This window comes from Stegastes partitus, unplaced genomic scaffold (assembly GCF_000690725.1).
Source record: "Stegastes partitus isolate 25-593 unplaced genomic scaffold, Stegastes_partitus-1.0.2 Scaffold512, whole genome shotgun sequence".
NCBI lineage: Eukaryota > Metazoa > Chordata > Actinopteri > Pomacentridae > Stegastes > Stegastes partitus.
In genome coordinates, this window is record NW_007578243.1 from 173,236 (window position 1) to 191,327 (window position 18,092).

Genomic DNA, 18,092 nt, shown 5'->3' on the forward strand with positions numbered 1-18,092 from the left:
CACATGCATACAACAGAAAACTGCAGTTTAATGTCCTCTCAGTGATACACTTATATAAAATAAAACCCATTTCACATATTCACACAACCTAGGGGTGATTAAGGGAAAGACCCCAAAATTATATCAATCTGTCAGTGTCACGCATTTTAACATAGACTTCACTCAATCATTCATTAAAAGTCCTTCACTCACCTTGACAAATTTTAGGCTCTGGTTCTGGCGGTCATACCAGAAGCCATAGTCAATCCAGAGGCGCAGCAGCTCCAGCGGTGGCTGAAAGCCAAAGAGGTCATGAGCTGGCAAGTTGAGGTCATCCAGGAAGCACAGCAGTCGCTTCCCACCTGCTGGCACAAACACTCCTTTGGTTCTCTTTTCTATTTGGCTCTCCACGATGGCCTGGATGTTATGAGAGGTGGTCTGGACAGTGATGGAGACATTGACACAGAAAACAAAGATTCAATTTTAGAAATATTTCTTTTGAGGCAGAAGTCTTTTAAAACATCACTAACAATATGGTATTAAAATATGCCACTGACAATAAGGGCAGTGCTCTGACGGGTACTTTCCTGACCTTAAAATTTGCTTTGTACATCTGTGGGATATCTTGTGGGAGGACAGGTGCAAACTGGTGACAAAATTAGGTACTGCAGAAGGTGTAGATTTAGCAACATATGATTTGAGAAGACCTATCTATAAACTTTTATTTTGTATTTTTAATAAAAATCTCCTCAACTGTTACCTGCTTGGTTATTCTGCACTTGGATCCTCTTTCATGCTCCAAACACACTAACTGTGATATGCATCAACCTTTGCTAAATCAACTGAAAAAAAAAACAAGGCTGCAGAAAGTAGCCACAATTATTGCTCCAAACATCTGACTGATTGCTTATAACTGCTGGATTACAGTAGTTCATCTAAGTGTCACTGCCTCTTTTCCAACTTTCTTTTTAGTGTAAGTAGCATTTCATGTTTTAGGTGCAAATGTTGCTCTTTTCCTGAGAATCCTATTTCCTCCTTTGACGCTATTGCTGTCATGTGTTACTGTGTATGATACAGTTGTTTCAGATCAATAAGATCAGTGATGTAAATGGTTAAGATTGACTTCTATTAAATTTTAGTGAGCCCTTTTGTAGGTTGTGTTGCAGCAGATACATGAATTAAAATAGCAGGCAATGTCCACAGAGTCTGTATGCTCTGATAAAACAGTGTCACTTAACTGAGCAAATATATTAAAAGTTTATCTGTAAATATTGTGTTTGTGTATACTCTGTACACAGCTAGCTGTCATACTTTTAGGGAGAGGGGAGAGTTGTCAGGTTAGAACAGTCCCTGCTCAGAGTCGTTGCCTAGTAAAGCTTGGTGGTAGCAGTGAAAAACGAGGGTATGGGAGCATGGTAATAATGGTGATGTAGAGGTGTGGGGTGGTGTTGAGTGTCTCCATCATCTCTAGCTCCATTGCAGGCCTTCATCAGAGCTGTCAGCACTATTCAACCTGACTGCGGGGGCTCAGAGCGACATATGACTTTTACTCTTTGAGCTGAGATGGAAGCTATTCACAAATGCCTCCTGATTGGAGGCAGATGCACTCACACACACAAGCTGCACTCAGTCACCTTTAAGTGACTGCATTGTATGCATCCCAAGCTCGAAGTGAGGGCAGCTCATCATCAAGTAATATAGGTGAGATGTGTGTGTTAGTCATTGCATGTAGGGGAATTTTGTGCATGTCTTGTGAGTACAAATTACATTATATGGCAGCTTTATGACATGTTGCAGCCTAATGGACTTCTGAGGTTTATTATTTGTATCCATACCATAGTTTTATAACCTATCATTCTTTTTAGTGAGAACAAGCCAAGAGTTAGAAAGAATAAATAAACCAATACTATTCTAATTATTGCCTTCTCAGAGAGATAAGTAGGCAGACACACATGCAAAGAGGGACTAATAAATAATAAAAGACCTAATAAACCACTCACAAACCTTTCACAACACTTGCCCACTGTGTTATTATAATTTCCTCAACACCTGTGTTGGATAAAAGTCCATCCATCCATTATCTATACACTGCTTAATCCTCAGTAGGGTCACGGGGGAGCTGGAGCCTATCCCAGCTGACTTAGGGCGACCTGGACAGGTCGCCAGTCTTAGAAACAGACAACCAAGCACACTCACATTCACACCTACGGACAATTTAGAATCATCAGTTAACCTCAACATGTTTTTGGACTGTTTGGAAGGAAGCCAGAGAACCCAGAGAGAACCCACACTGCACGGGGAGAACATGCAAACTCCACACAGAAAGATCTTGGTGCCCCCACCGGGACGTGAACCGGCAACCTTCTTGCTGCGAGGCAACAGTGCTTGGATTAAAGTCGTAATTAAAAAAAAAAAAAAGAAAAGGCAATTGCTCTATCTTGTGCAATGTTTCTATTTCTAGAGGCAAGCAGCTTTTGCATGCAATTATAGGAGAACAGGAATACACATGTGGCATGCACAAATACACACAGCACATGGAAAGCACCTACCTGTGAAGACATGTTGATAGTGAGGGAAGTCCACTTGTTATCCAACTCCTGCAGGACACTCTGGGCTACGGAGGTTTTACCGGTACCCACCGGCCCAGTGAGCAGCACCGGGTACTGACTCAACACCAGAGCCTTGACCAGTAAGTTGTAGCGAACTGTGTCCACTGTTGGAACCATGATCTTATAGAATGGAGCGCTGCAGGAGAGATAAGGGAGAGATGTGGATGTACAATAGATATTAGATGTAGCTTACACCTAGTTATTTCTGGCACATATTTCATAAATGAAATGGGTAAAACTTCTACACTCTCAAGCATATATACATCCAGTGTTGGGTATATAAGACCACCTTGTTACTTACGTAGCATTGTAGCGCCAGCCTTTTGGTAGCTTGTCTTCAAAAAGAGCCCAGTTCTTTTTCTTTTCATCCACATAGTAGTCATAGACAGTGTCCTGAAAGAATTTATTTAAAAAATTGAGAGAATGTTGCTGTCTGCTAAGACAGATGTACTCACTTTGATGGTGGAAAGTGTAGATCTACTGATTAGCATCACTATTGTGGTGTCTTAAATCGCTTACATTAACATAACTAGCCTTGCAACTATAAAACGATGTGCCTAACATAATTATATGGTTGTATGGATTCCAGAAAGTTATTGTGTTTGTCATGGGGGATGATCTGGCATAAAATGGACTTTGTAAAACTTTCTTGACACTCATGGAATCAATATACTGCCAAGATGTCAAGTTAAATTTGTAATATCAACCATTGCAGTTAATCTTAGGGGCGTATAACAATAACTAAAAGTTTACAGCTTTCTTTAAGGATGTTAAATAAAAATCTATATGGCATGTTTTAAAAGTAAGTTAAAGTAGTTCCCCTATTTTGAACATCCATTTTTAAAAAGCATTGTATTTTATGCGTGCACCTGACAGTCAGCCCATCATGATAAAAAACAAATAAATAAAAAATAGGGATAACATGTTAATTCCACAACAAGAGAGACCTAATGTTCTCTGCAATTTGAAAGAAAAATATGTGCATAAATCTGTATCGGCATTCAGCCAAAACAAGATCAGATGTCAGCAAAAATTTTAAATCACGCATCCCTAGTTAATTCCATTTATTTCTTCATGACTGCCAGAGATCTGATGTCATATCTGAATATGCATCACTTGCATTTGCAGGAGGTCAAGGCATAATGCTAACAGGTCACCTGGATGACCCAAGCAATCTGATAATGCTACCTGAGCCCAACAGTGCTCACTGACATAATCTTCTTAGGATGATTCCCAGTGGTAATGTTGTGTTTATTTGTGTATATTCAGAATAGGCTGTAAAGCTGCCAGAGCCACTTACACATAAATAGCTCTGGTAGCCCTAAATGTCTAATTAGCACTTTTTTTCATTTGCAAAAAAATTGTTTAGCCATAGCAGCAGAAACTTGAAGTTGACATAAGACTGGTCAAGGAGGCAGCTTAGTGAAGGTAGTGGATGTCAGCTTTGACTGACTTTGTATGTCTAAGTGTGTAAACAAATGTGCCCTCCAGAGGACCTTGCCAGGGAAGGTGCCCTCTGTCTCCCGTAAGAAGTTGTCCATCTTCTTGCGTCCATCCTCGTCAACAGACGCACAGATGGACCAGATGAGGCTGAAGATGAACCACAGTTCCACAATCCTACCCAAGTTTTCTGTGTCCGACCTATCCACCTGAAGAAAGAGGGGAAGCGTTAGGGGAAGGAAAATTACTTTTTTCACACTGCAAATGCTTTACAATGCTTCACCTTTGTTTTGATATTAGGGTACTAAAGGAGATGGAGTTGCATAATTTATCGCTTAAATTCAACCACAAGTCTTAAGTCAGTGATACCAAAATGCACGTAGGATCAGTATTGTAGCAACTTAGACACATTAGACCTTCCACTGTACTTGTCATACCCCATTACTGGATGTAGCCAGGGAGTCATAGAGGCGGCAAAGAGAGGTGACACCATTGAGTTCAGTGATGGGGATCAGCTCCTTACAGTTGTTCCTCTTAAAGTTCAGTGTGCTCTCTATGTATTTCTCAAACAAACCCTTCAAATGTTCTACTTCATTCTGTGGAGAAATAAAGCAATGGAGACACATGGAAGAGCAAAGAATCAGAAAAGTAAGAAAATAAAATCAATTGTGATCGGACTCATCGAATATCTTCTCAAAAAATTGCATCGTACTTTGTTTCGCTTGTCCAGCCAGGATTGAACAAAAGGCTTCCATCCTAGATCGGCATAATCATTGTAGACCATTCCACAGCGACTCACTGTAGCTGGAGAGGCCATTGCCAGGTTCTCTACCTCAAACAGAAGAGACACCTACGACGAAAGAGTGTATATTATTTACTATGCATGTTCATATTCATTTATTTGTTAATAACAGTTGTTAGTAAGACAGAAGCGGACGTGGCAGTAGGTTGGATGATGGCTAAATGGATCAAACCACTTCAACGCAATTTCTCAGTTATATGCTAATAATCTTATCTTGCCTTTGCGCTTTTGCTATGATGGATTTATTTGACAGAATCAAAAACAGTCTAGTTTTTTGTTTGTTTGTTTTTTCTCTTCAGTTGTTGCAGAACAAAAGGATATTTGCTGCTTTCTATTTAGAAACTATTTCAAAACATGGCTGGCTCACTGTCACACTGTCAGGGCTGATTGAGGCACTTTAATAGAACAGAGAAAACATAAATGGTACTTTTAACAACATCTCTGTTCATATTATTAAAAGGCAAAAATGTCTGTTGTAAAAAACGGGCATCAATATGATTTTCTGTCTTTTTCTCACCTGCTCCGGCATGGAGATTCTCTCTCCATTGATAAGTGTGAGCACCTTGTTGTCATCCATAACGGAGTTCATGCTCTCTATCCACAGCGTGTCCACAGGCCCATCAAACACGATCCACTTCTCATCTGGTTTCTCATCTTAAGATTGAAGAGGACATGCAGTGTGTGACTGATAGAGTGATGTAATGTACAAATATAGTGGCAAAGTTCACAGTGTCTTATAAAAGGCACAGTCTTCAATAAAAGGCCAGACCAGGGGTCGGCAACCCGCGGCTCTTTCATATCTCTGCTGTGGCTCCTTGTGGCTTTGGAAAATAAATAATGAGTATTTAATCTAAATTTATTTTTTTCAGTTCATTAGTTTTTAAAATGCAGTTCTGAATTTGAAGATTATGGTGATCTTGTAAGATGAAAATGTGTTTCTTTTTTTTTTTTTGTCGCTCAAAACTTGCGTCACACCCACCGATGTGCGACACCCACCAGCACGCACAGTGTTACCAACTTGGTGACTTTCTCGCTAAATCTGGCAACATTCCAAATCCTCTTGGCGACTTTTTTTTTGTCAAAAGTGACTAGTGACAAATCTAGCTACCCTTTCTGGTGTTAATGGAGATTTTTCTGGTGTTCTGGAGACTCTGATGTGAAAACATGTATTGTTCTGCAGTTACTATTGTTAGCGAGCAGCCGGTGCTGTCGTGAGCTCCTTCCCGTCCCAAAGCGCTCTTAGGCCGTCAGGAGCCTGGTCAGCAGTCCCAGCTGCAGTCAGCAGACCAACCAGACGTCATTTTTACTTTGCTGCAGGTGAATAATTTAAGTTTTGTATTTCATAAATACGAGGAGCACTCAAATAGACATTCAGTATTTTATTTGAAAGCAACCTTCAACCCAGCATCTTTTTTTACGAGTTCAAAAAGTTTTTGCTGCAGAAATAAAATTTTGTTTTCTCTGTAGAAGTTCATTAATTTTATAAATGCAACACACTATAGTTTTTTAGACATAGCATTAATGTAAAAACGATATATGCTATCTGTATTGTCTTCATTTTAGACATCAAAAGGGTTTTGTGGCTCCCAGTGTTTTCTTTTCTGTGGGACATGGGTCCAAAAGGCTCTCTGAGTATTGAAGGTTGCCGACCCCTGAGCTAGACTATAATTTGTGTCAGTGTTTGCACTACACGACAATTCTCGTAGACTAATCGTAGCAACTGGACTTGCTTGAGTTCCTTGAAGACGTTTCACCTCTCATCCAAGAGGCTTCATCAGTTCTGACTGACTAGTTCGGAGTTCCAAGTACTTAGAACCTTAAGGAATCATTAACACCTGAGTTTTAGTTTTAATTGGGGGTTTTTGCTCCTCCCCCTCGTTATGTGGGTCGTTACTGCTCCTCCTGACACAATGGGGTTCGTTAGGGTCTTTTGTGGCTACGTGTGAATGCGGTTTCATTCCTGGGGAGAGTTCTTAGGACTGAACTGTAAAAAGGTGAGAGATGATGCCTCAGACCTCCACCTCTGTTGAGGGATGGTCTTTCCAGTTTGACATACCCACCACCCACTGGAACACAAGCTGGGAGTAATAAAACCCCCAACTGAAACGAAAACTCAGGTGTTAATGACTCCTTAAGGATAGAAGTATCTGGAACTCCCAACGAGTCAGTCAGAACTGATGAAGCCTCTTGGATGAGAGGTGAAACGTCTTCAAGGAACTCAAGCAAGTCCAGTTGCTACAATTAATCTACGAGAACAACCATGACCTGGATGACTGAGAATCTTAACAGACATTACATGACAATGTAACACTATGTAAAAACACTCTGGAGTTCCAGTTTTGTGTGCAAGATTCAGTAGCTGTTTGCCAGTAGCTTCAACTTCTTCCCAAAACACTAAGAGGCAAGAACGAAGCAACCCACAACCTTACATTTCTGCCTTGGCTTTTTGCTTGTTCAGTCAAAATTTAGAAAGAGGATTACAGTGATGGCACATAGATGCCGCTGGATCTACTGCCATCTTGATAAAGAAAATCCTATACGATATGACCTTTCATTGTGGCAGTATGCATAGTGAAACAAAGAATATTTCTTTGACAGTTTTAGATGCACTGCCTGGGTCCAGTCTCCACAGTTTATCATTACTACTTTATAAACATGAAAAAAAAAGTTTACACGAAAGACTGCTGTTTGATTTCATATAAAATTGGGTTCAGTTTAGCTGGATGAGGATGGGATGCTGGCTGGTGGGTGTTCATACAGTTGGAACATCAGAGTGTGTTCTTCATGTTAGCACCTGCGCATGCTGATCTCATGAGGGAAGACAGAACTCCATCACACCACTCGTTCGTAGAGAGGTTATTTTCTCCATACAGCTCTCCCAGACTCATTGCTTTGGGATTCAGAGGATACTCCTGTTGTGCCACAGGGACAAGCAAAGAAAAAAGAAAGCATGTAGGTTATAGTTACAGACGGTTTGTCTGTTACAAACCTTAAAACTGATGAACACCATCTGAGCCATTATCATGCAAGGTAATTAATAGAAAAAAAGCTTCTGAATATGTAAATTTGATTAGCAGAGATGAGTTTCATCTACACGAACCTGGACCAGCTGAAACTCAGGCATTCCCTTGTGGTGCAGGGCAGTGAGGGCGTTCTTCAGCGTCCTCCAGGTAACACTCTTACCGCTTCCTGTCTTGCCCACCAGCATGGAGGAGTGCCTAGAGTTTTTGGTCTCATAAAGTTGGATGACTTTGGTCGTGGTAAAAGGAGTCACCTGTAAGCCGCTCTGACAAAGTTCTGCTTCAATAGCTTCCTTTAACTACAGCAAAACAACAACAAAAGATAGACAGATGGTCAGTCATTGGTGACACAGATTGGTGATATTGCAAATGTGCAGACTGCCACATACTGCTGAGATCATCTTGTTGTAATGAACAGTGCCCAACCTTTAGTATGCTCTTGCACATACAAGCAAAGACAGAAATGCAATCTAAAAAAATTCTTTCAACATTTCTGCTTGGTTTTGCCCAATTTCAGTTCTCTATCGAACCCACAGGCTATACCAGATTTTGTTGTGGGCAGGAAAACCAAACTAATAATGACAGGTAAGCATATAATGTCTATATTTCTTACTGTATCCTGAATATAGAGATACACAGATACTGCCTCAGGTGCAAAAGTGACAGACAGGCAGAGGATGGACAAACAGAAACAACAAATTGAACTGAACCATACAAAAAGAAGTCCTTAAGTTTGATAGGTAGGTAAGTTCATCCTTACCTCCACTTCAGGTAGGGATGAAAATGAGTAATCAGTGAAGCAGATGGCTAAGAATCTTCTAACTTATAGTGAAGGAGTCATTGGATAATACCGGTGGAATACCCCAGCCAAACTACTGGGACACACATAACTAATCTGTATGTCCTCAGCAAGACTGTAGCTGGGTCTTTGTCTATACCTGGACGTATTTCTTTCGAATTTACTTGCTTTTTTTATTTTACTATTATTATTTTTTTTTTTTTTTTCTTTTTTTTTTTTTTTTAAATACACAATTAGAAGCTCGCATTTCAGGGACAGAGCCAGTGGTCATGTATTAATGAGAAAACGGTGACTATCTGTCCCACTTTTTTATTTCTGGAAGTCCTCAGTATTGAGGTAAAGAATTTGAGGCATTCCTTGTCCAAAGCCGCCGTTCCATCCTTTGATTTCTGTTGTATCTATCAATTCATGAAGCATTTCTATATTTAAAATCAGATAATCCGCTTTGGTGTACCATGAATATCAATGATTGTCATTAATAATAAGAGGGACATTAATTTTTTTTACCTCTGTTTTATCATAGAACACTGATTTTGACGACTGAACTCAATCAACTTACCTGGCCATAGTCAATAATGGGTGTTTCCACAGCAGGGAACAAGTCTTGGATGATCCCATTGAACAGCGACACATCAGCAGAGGTGAGTTTAGCAATGTTCATGTCCTTCATAGCCATCAGCAGGATCTGAAGACAGAGACATGCTAATTTTATCATATGTGTAAATTGTTATGTAATGTTAATTTAAAAAAGTAAAAAAATGTAGGCTGGCTTTGACAACTGCCAAAGGGACTACTGATGAAAATTAGCTTAATTTAGCTAACTCGGGCACGTTTACATTGTACAATGTTGATTAATGTGCATTGTCCCTTGTCAAATAAATAAAATAAGAAGAAATTACTTAGAGTTTAGACTACTAGAAAGAGAAGGACTGATAGTTTAGACAAATTTAAAGGAGCTGCGTGTCATATGATGTGACACTAAGGGTGGCTGTGGCTCAGGTGGTAGAGCAGTTGTCCTCTAATTGCAAGGCTGGTGGTTCGATCCTCCACAGCCGAAGTGTCCTTGGGCAAGACACTGAACCCAAAGTTGTTCCCAATGGCATTCAAGCGCCTTGCATGGCAGCTCTGTCACCACTGGTGTATGAATGTGTGCGTGAATGGGTGAATGAGAAAAACAGTGTCAAGCGCTTTAGGTATCACTAAGGTAGAGAAGCACTATATAATGTGCAGACCATTAACCATTTACTGTGGATGTCAGGACAGGAGAAGAAGAAAAAAGTCAGGAAAAGAGAGATGACACAGCTTGGGTTCTCCTTTCAGCTCATGCAGTCACAATAATTTCCTAATATTAAATTCCCATGCAAGTTGTCATCTTTTTAGTCTGAAATTCTTACACTTTCCACAGTCACAGTTCCATAGTTAAACTGCAGAGGAGAGATAATGACAGTAATAGGAAATTTCATACTTCAAATATTTTTTTTTGAGGGATACCTACTTGCTTTGATGTACCACCTAATGGACTCGGGCTGCAAAAGCTTCTGTTAGCGCCATATAAACTTACTTGTACACCACAAAGACTGGATTTTGTCCCCAGTCAGTTACATTGAAAGCACATTAAAAAGGGATCTCTTATAGGTACGTATAGAGAGAATGATAATTACAGCAGCACAAACTTCTTTCTGTGAACTGACAACTGCTTTCGTGCAAACTTACAAAATTGGCTATTTAATTCCTGTAACTGGTTTGCTTGACTTGCATTAATGTATTTCATTTTTTTAGGGGTCACTTAAGGGTACTAAAAAGCATTTTTTGACAAATCCTCAAAGCCATTTTGTTTGAGTGAGACAGAGAGAGGCATGTAGAGAGAGACCTACTTCTTCATCAGGAACTGTGGGGCAAGAGCGGCGCTTCTTTCCAGCATAGCGAAGCAAGGAGGTGAGTGCACGAAGACCAAAATCATAGTGGTCCTGTTTTGATAGCTGCTGCACTGCCAGGGAGTAAAGTGTGAATACCTTCTTTGCGAGGAGCTATTGGGACAAAGACAGAAGTAAAGTAACAAAGACAGAGACAGAAAAAGAAAAAAAATAAAGAAAAGAGCAAAAGAGAATGGCAAAAGTCAGTTTGGATACATCAGGTTAAAATTTGCAGTACAAAACGCGCCAGTTCACAAATTATACATCTGTTCAACCGCCATGCAGCCAGCTTCTATTACAGCACGAGGCAATAATGTTCGCCGAGCATGTGTGTGCCCATCTGTGTAATCTTCATGCTGCAGGGAAATCAGGTTTACACAATGTGTGAACCTCAACTCCATTTGGTCCTGCCTGCTGTAGCTGTTTAACCTTTTTTTTTTTGCTTGTGTGTGTATATACAGTATCAGAGCTACATAAAAAGACAAGCGAAAATCCACATAATAAAATAAATGTTTCTCTGCTTCTGCTCCAAGAGGCTTAAAACTTATTTTATTTAAATTGCTGACACTGATGAGCACTGATTGTACTGTGGAAGAGAGGGAAGCGAAAAGGATGAAGGAGGCTGAGGGTGAGATAAAAAATGGAGAAAGAAATATGATGAAAGAAAAAAGAAGTGAGAAGAATAATTTAACATATGAGCAGTAACAATAAACTTTTCAAAACCTGCTTATTTTGATGGGTTCCTCCACACACATGCACTGACATTACTGGAAACTAGTACATAAGATTGCCCTCATGTGAGAATTTGAAGAACTGAAGAGACAAAATGCAAATACAGGCCTGCTGCACTGACATGCGGTTTAGTGGTTTTATGTTTGTTTTCCTGATCCGGTTTTTGATATGTAGGGAATTTAGGTAGAAAAGCACCATCAGACTGAGTCTTTAACAGAGCTCAGAGTTATTTCTGGGGAATCGCAATATGATATGTTAAACAGCACAAAGTCTCTGGAAATATATGTCCCTTACTGAAAAGCACAAAAAAAATACTAGACAAGAAAGTAAACTAACACATTGTAACAAAAAATAAATAAAATAAGATATGACAAAAAATAAATATGCTTGAAAGGATAACTATATTTAGTAAATCAATGATTTAAATAAGAAGAGCTTTGCCTTAAATGTTAACTTGTCATTGTTTTGGGTTTACTTTTATTTGGGCTTCAAGAGTTTGGTACACTATCACTTGTTATTGCTCAATCCAGCTGCAACTGGTTAAGATGTAGCTTTAGGTTTAAGATTTCAGCATTTCAGATGGTTAAGGATATGGGTTAGGGGCAAGCATCAATCTCCTAGGCTGAAAAATCCAACAGAACATCCCTCACATCTTTTCTATAACTAAATTCTAAGTCTGACAAGATTGAACAAAATATTAACTATATTAAAAACAGCGAGAGATTCTTTTAAAAAAGAATTTCAATCTGTTTTTGTGCAGTTGTTCTTATCCACAAGTTTCTTTCATATATTTGTGAAGGTTAAATACAAACATGTCTCACTAAGGAGTTTGCTGTAAATCTGAACAACCTGTCATCCGATCTACTTCAAAGTTGGTGTGTTCACTGCTGGGCACTTGAGGAAATGAAGTGCAGAGTGTGAAGTTGTTTGTATGAGCAGACGGTATTTTAAGTGTAGTTTTGGGATCCCCAGCGGGTGTTTGGGGGCCTGTGGGCAGAGTCAAGTTTCCATTCCTCATTGATCTATTCATCTACCCGAGGCTGTCTACTGCTCTCATAATGTATGTTTGTGTCTTTTCTGTGTATATGTCTGCCCATCTCTAACAGCTTGCAAATCCACAGTACACCATAACTTTCAGCAACTGTGAATACTGTGTAGCTGTGTGTGTCAGTTTTAATCTGTTATTGGTCGCACTGCTACATGATTAAGACTCCTAATTCTCTATCTGGAACTTAATTGAAGCTCCCAACAGGATTCAGCATAGCAAGAAAACCATTCAACCTGGTACAAGTCACCAGGGAGCAAAACAGGTGTTTATGTTCAAGATAAAATTAGGATGTCCTTACACACATGTGGGTTAGAAACACATACCATCACCACCCCCTCTCATCACTCTGTCACCTCTGTCATCTCCATTTCAATAAACACACATACATGGTAGAGTGAAGCTTCAATAACTTCCTCTCTTGTGTTAATTGATTGACTTTTAATGCATCAAATGAAACACAATGTTTGCATGAGAATGAGGAAGGAGTGCTGAACTACACTTTGAGAGTGATCAGTGTGTAAGTAGTGCTTGCAAGTTGCTTTTATGAAATGTCTGTTGTTATCATCACACACACACACACACACACACACACACACACAATTATGGCTAAATGGGGTTTGGTCTTGCACCAATTTTGACACTGATCCCAGACCAATATATACTCATTACAAGTGCTAGAAATAGCTTTGGAGTAAAACTTTACAACAACACAACTTTATATAGTACATACAGTAAAATAACAAAAACTTAATAAAGATAAAAAGGGCTGCTGTGGCTCAGGTGGTAAAGCAGTTGTCCTCTAATCGCAAGGTTGGTGGTTTGATCCCCTGCCCCTCTACAGTTGAAATGTCCTTGGGCAAGACGCTGAACCCAAAGTCGCTCCCAATGGCATTCAAGCGCCTTGTGTATGTCCGATATGCATAACATGTAGAACAAAAAGCCCACTTTCTTCAGCTAAGAACACACTTAAACCATTATCCTTAATAAGAGTAGCCTTATTTGCACTGTTTTCTTCTTTCACCAGTTCCATTATATTCTTTCTTTCACCAACATTTTATCAGTACCTATGTTCTGTACAGTGGTAGTACCTTGCAGTTGTTGAAGCCCTCACCAAACAGCAGAATCTCTGCAATCAGAGTAGAGTCTGGCACCACCATGGAGATAGGTCTGAACATGGACTTGAGATTGTCAGGAAGCTCAGTGCGACCAGCGTATCCTAGAAAAAAATGTATGTAGAATAAACATTGCAGTTAGAAACACTGATACAGACAATTGGGACAGGTTTTCCATGTTTTACATTTTAATCTCCAACACGTTGACATAGAGGTGTTGACGCACCTGGATTCGTGGTGATAAAGATGCCACATGTGGAGACCAGTTGTATGTGCTGTCCTTGGAAATGAAACTTGGACTTTCCGGCTGAGAGGGCAGACAGAATGGAAAGGATCTGCTGGGCCACCACCGACAACACCTCAATGTTGATACGGTTGAACTCATCAAAGCATCCCCAAGCTCCTGTCTGTTCAGGGTGGACACAAGAAAATGCACACCAATTTGAAAGTCAAATTACACAGAAAGACACAGGGAAAACAAACAACTATTTAGGGGGGAAAAAAGTTTTGTGTCCTTTACACACAGGCTTTTTATTTTAGGATGTTTTGTTTCTTTACTTAGGCATGAACACAACCCTAACCAGTCGACTATGGAGTTGCCCAACACACAGAGTTGTTGAACATCAACCTACACAATGTGACCACACACAGTCTGAAAGTCAGAAGGAACAGCCTACTACTTACTAACACCAAAAAGGTCATAGTTTAATCATATAAGCCAGAGGGAAATTTCACTACCTTCACTTGTAAGCTCTTCCTTTGCTTATTTAAAGGCCATTCATGCTGTATCTTGTTTTGCTTTTCAGAACAGACTAGACCAGGAGTCTCCAACTCCGGTCCTCATGAGCTACTGTACTGCAGGTTGTAGACGTTTCTGTACTGCAACACACCTGACTCGAATGGATCTCCAACAGCTTGCTGTCATGTTCAAGTCTGTTAATGATCCACTAATTTGAGTCAGGTGTGTTGCAGTAAGGAAATGTCTAAAACCTGCAGGACAGTAGCTCACGAGGACCGGAGTTGGAGATCCCTGGACTAGAGTATCCAGTTCTTCCATCATTTGATGTAATAATACTTGCTTTACTCTTTATATCACCCTTTATCGCAAGAAAAATAATATATTCCATACTGTAAAATTGCTATATTTTTAGATGTATCTCACCGTAAAATGCTGGTGGTAGAGATATCTTTTTATAACTGTTTTGGGGATCTATGGAATCTGGTTATATCAGAACACTGATTGTAGGATTCTGTATGACTATACTGTAGGGGAGAGAAAACTGGTGCGAATCGTTTGGCTTCCAATCTCTTTTGTGACATAGTATTGCCTATACATGTTAAAATCTACTTCATGAGTAATTCAAACACCCTGCCTTCACCCGAAGTCAGCTGGGATAGGCTCCAGCACCACCACGACCCGAGTGAGGATTAAGTGGTGTATCGATAATGGATGGATGGATGGAGTGATTCAAACATCAGTAATGGTGTTGAGACGAATGCACAGCTGCATGAAGTTGTAACTATGAATCTTAGATGTCGGAATATATTTACCAACTTACACAATAACTCAATACAGTAATAGTATTTACCATAGGTATTCCCATCATCACAGCTGCTTCCTACCTGTGCCAAGCCAGAGTACATGCGTCCCATTGATTTGTAATCCAGTCCTTCAGAGCAGTTGACCACGATGACATACATGCCGAGAGCTTTGCCTAAGTCCTTTACCGTCTCCGTCTTTCCCGTACCAGCAGGGCCTTGAGGAGAGCCCCCTCGGTGGAGATGGAGTGCTGTGGTCAGAGTCATATAACACCTGGACAGAGGCAAACGCTGACATTGACTCTAAGTGGAATATCATTGGCAACCAAGCAATGTTCCAAATAAATAAACAAATCCATGTTGAAACCTTGACAGAAAGACAATGATTGTTAAACAATCTAGATTATCTTTGAGGCTTTCAAAATGTCCAAAATGGAAATACAGTACATTTGTTTGTTCTTATGCTGTATGTTAAAACAAGAGTGTGCAGTGTTCTCAAATGTGAATTAACCTACTAAAGCTACTGTGAAAATCACTTTCATTTACTAATCTTTTTAACTGCAAATGCACAAGGTGTATTCTAGGGAAAGTCTAGTGATACTCCAGTAAAATGTACATTACACCAGACACTAATCACAGTTGGAATCTGTCCTTAGTCTCATGAATGGGTGCAACAGATTGAGAGATGTGTTGCATTTGATAAATGATGCACTGATTAACTGAATGACTGATTGTGACCTGTCAGTGAGAGGAGTGATGACGAGTCGTCCTGAGTTGCCCAGATACTCGTAGCCGTACTTGAACTGTGTGTTGGTCTGTCGGATTACGCAGTCACTCTTCGATAAGTCATTTGGGTGAGACTACAAACAAAGCAGGGAACAGACATGTTAAGTGGATTGGTCTCATTCTAACTCATCCCATCTATAAAGTTCAACTCTTGCTGTCATTTAAAGGTCAGCAGAGGTGGACTGACAACGTGGACATTTTTGTCCAGGGCAACTGGTGGACTCAGGCCAGTGAGTCAGACTGACAAACACCAGCAGCCATTAGCTTAATTACTCATCAGTGTCAGTCTGAGTAATAAAAAGCACGTCTAGGTAAGACCTGTACCTGTCCAACAGTTCAGTATCCCTAAATACTCCTTATATGCCAAGTGAGATGTCCTGTCATGGATGATTGTTGCATTTCATACATTTTCTTACCACATTAAACCTCTTATGAAAACGCAAACACATGCACCTTGTTGCCCACATTGTTAATTCACACTTTAAAGCAATTAAAAAAAAAAAAAAAGGTCACCAAACTATTTGAATATATATATTGCTTTTGTTATATGCTGCAGTAAGTAGGCCAGCGGAAGACAGGACAAATCAGAGGACATTTAGTCTATGACATGAAGCAAAAATAAAGAGAAGTGTGGCCAGAGAAGCCTTGATGTTTTAAAAAGTTATTTCACCAAATGTTAGATAAACTGGTTAGCACATCACATATTTTTCACTATCTGCATCTATAGTTATTTTTGTTTAGGATATGTGCTTGGATACCCAGTAGAAAAACTGAGGTCTTACAACAGCCGTTAGAGCCCTTATTTAACTCCCACAGAGCACCTGAAACATGGAGGAAACTTTCACCACAGTTATTACGAAAACTGGCTGATCCCTGCTCAGACACTGCCAAGCAGTTTTGCAAGCTAAACACAAAATCACTGTAATTGGGACAGTCACAGAACAAACCTTCTCCTTTTGATGAATATTTTGCTTGACAGATGTGCTTGTGCTTGCTCTCAATAAATGCTATTTGCTTTGCTGTCTACTGTAATGATTTAAAAAAATTTTTTTTTTAGGATTTTAAGAATTGGCTTATGTGTTCAAATAATTTTTTAAGCTGGAGTCCCTATGACCAGTAAACCCAGTGTTTGCAAGGTTTTCACTCTACTATGTAAAAGGTGTTGAGATGACATGTGATAAATAAAATTGAATTGGAGAAACTACTGACAAGTTGTCAAGAACTAGTTTTGGCTATGTGCATAAGTTGGCTCATTTAACACTTCCCTTAACTAAACAAAAAAAAAAGAGACTAATTTAATAAACAAAAATGCATCACAATACACTATATAAATTAAAAGTGTGGAATATTATATTTAACACTGCTGTGAAGAAAAGATTATCCCATGTATGCATTTAATAAGTGATGTAATGTTGTGGCTAGCTAAATTTGTCTATTCAGGATGGCATAAGCACACTGTCCCTGAGGGAATACTGTTGTTCAACCAGAAAGAAAGAGGAGTATGTCCCATAGTTCCAAACTAACATAATTTATAATAATACAACTACACTGATATACAGTACTGCTGACACCAGTTGTGTCTGCCTGCTTTTATTAGCAGGCCAGCAAACTCACAAATGAGTAGAATGAATGAACAAATGGAGAGAGAGAAATGCTCATAATATGGGAGACAATGTTAACATGAAAGACGTGATATTTAACTCAGAAGTGTTCCTTTAACTGTCATAAGCTACTGAATCATTTAAAGCAATACGTCTGTATGTACTTGTTCAGTTTTACTGTCAGTTTTTAAGAATACTTTTTTATGAAATATCAGCAATGAAACAAGGTAAAGTGTACAGTATTTGCAGGAATTTTTGTGATTGTCCTAAAAATCACATGCAAAAACTACGAAAACTAAAAATTCATGTCTGCTGCTCTTACTTGCCTCACTCTCAGACCTTACCTTGTCCCAGTACAGTCGCAGTTGGCATAACCACTCAAAGGCCTTGACATCATTGCAGCCTGCCTTGGCCAGCTTATTGATAACATCCCGGGCATGAACCTCTACTGTGACCAGTGCTACGATCTTCAGACGTAGGACTTTGGTCAGTTCGTTGCGAATCATTTCTGAATAGCACTTAAGCATGGCGACCTAAGAGAGACAGTTGTAGAAAACATTCAAGTGAAGGGTTTCTTATGCCAGCATGTCAGCTACACACAGCACATAATAGTAGCCTTGACTTGAACTTTGCAATGGAGATATACTGGTATATTAACAAAACGTAAAAGTGACAATACTCAAAACTGTATATATATATATATATATATATA

General features: G+C 39.5%; 1 protein-coding gene across 1 annotated transcript in view; it reads right to left on the bottom strand.

Annotated features, from left to right (window-relative positions):
- The window catches only part of dnah2 (dynein, axonemal, heavy chain 2), a 73,790-nt gene that overhangs the window by 33,676 nt on the left and 22,022 nt on the right, over positions 1-18,092 (bottom strand). Inside the window, 16 exon segments of the mRNA XM_008287673.1 lie at positions 193-417; positions 2,529-2,724; positions 2,890-2,981; positions 4,085-4,237; positions 4,466-4,624; positions 4,741-4,878; positions 5,348-5,484; positions 7,625-7,742; positions 7,931-8,149; positions 9,209-9,334; positions 10,524-10,676; positions 13,431-13,558; positions 13,681-13,861; positions 15,078-15,267; positions 15,732-15,827; positions 17,720-17,913. Coding sequence (XP_008285895.1) covers positions 193-417; positions 2,529-2,724; positions 2,890-2,981; positions 4,085-4,237; positions 4,466-4,624; positions 4,741-4,878; positions 5,348-5,484; positions 7,625-7,742; positions 7,931-8,149; positions 9,209-9,334; positions 10,524-10,676; positions 13,431-13,558; positions 13,681-13,861; positions 15,078-15,267; positions 15,732-15,827; positions 17,720-17,913 — 2,505 coding nt within the window.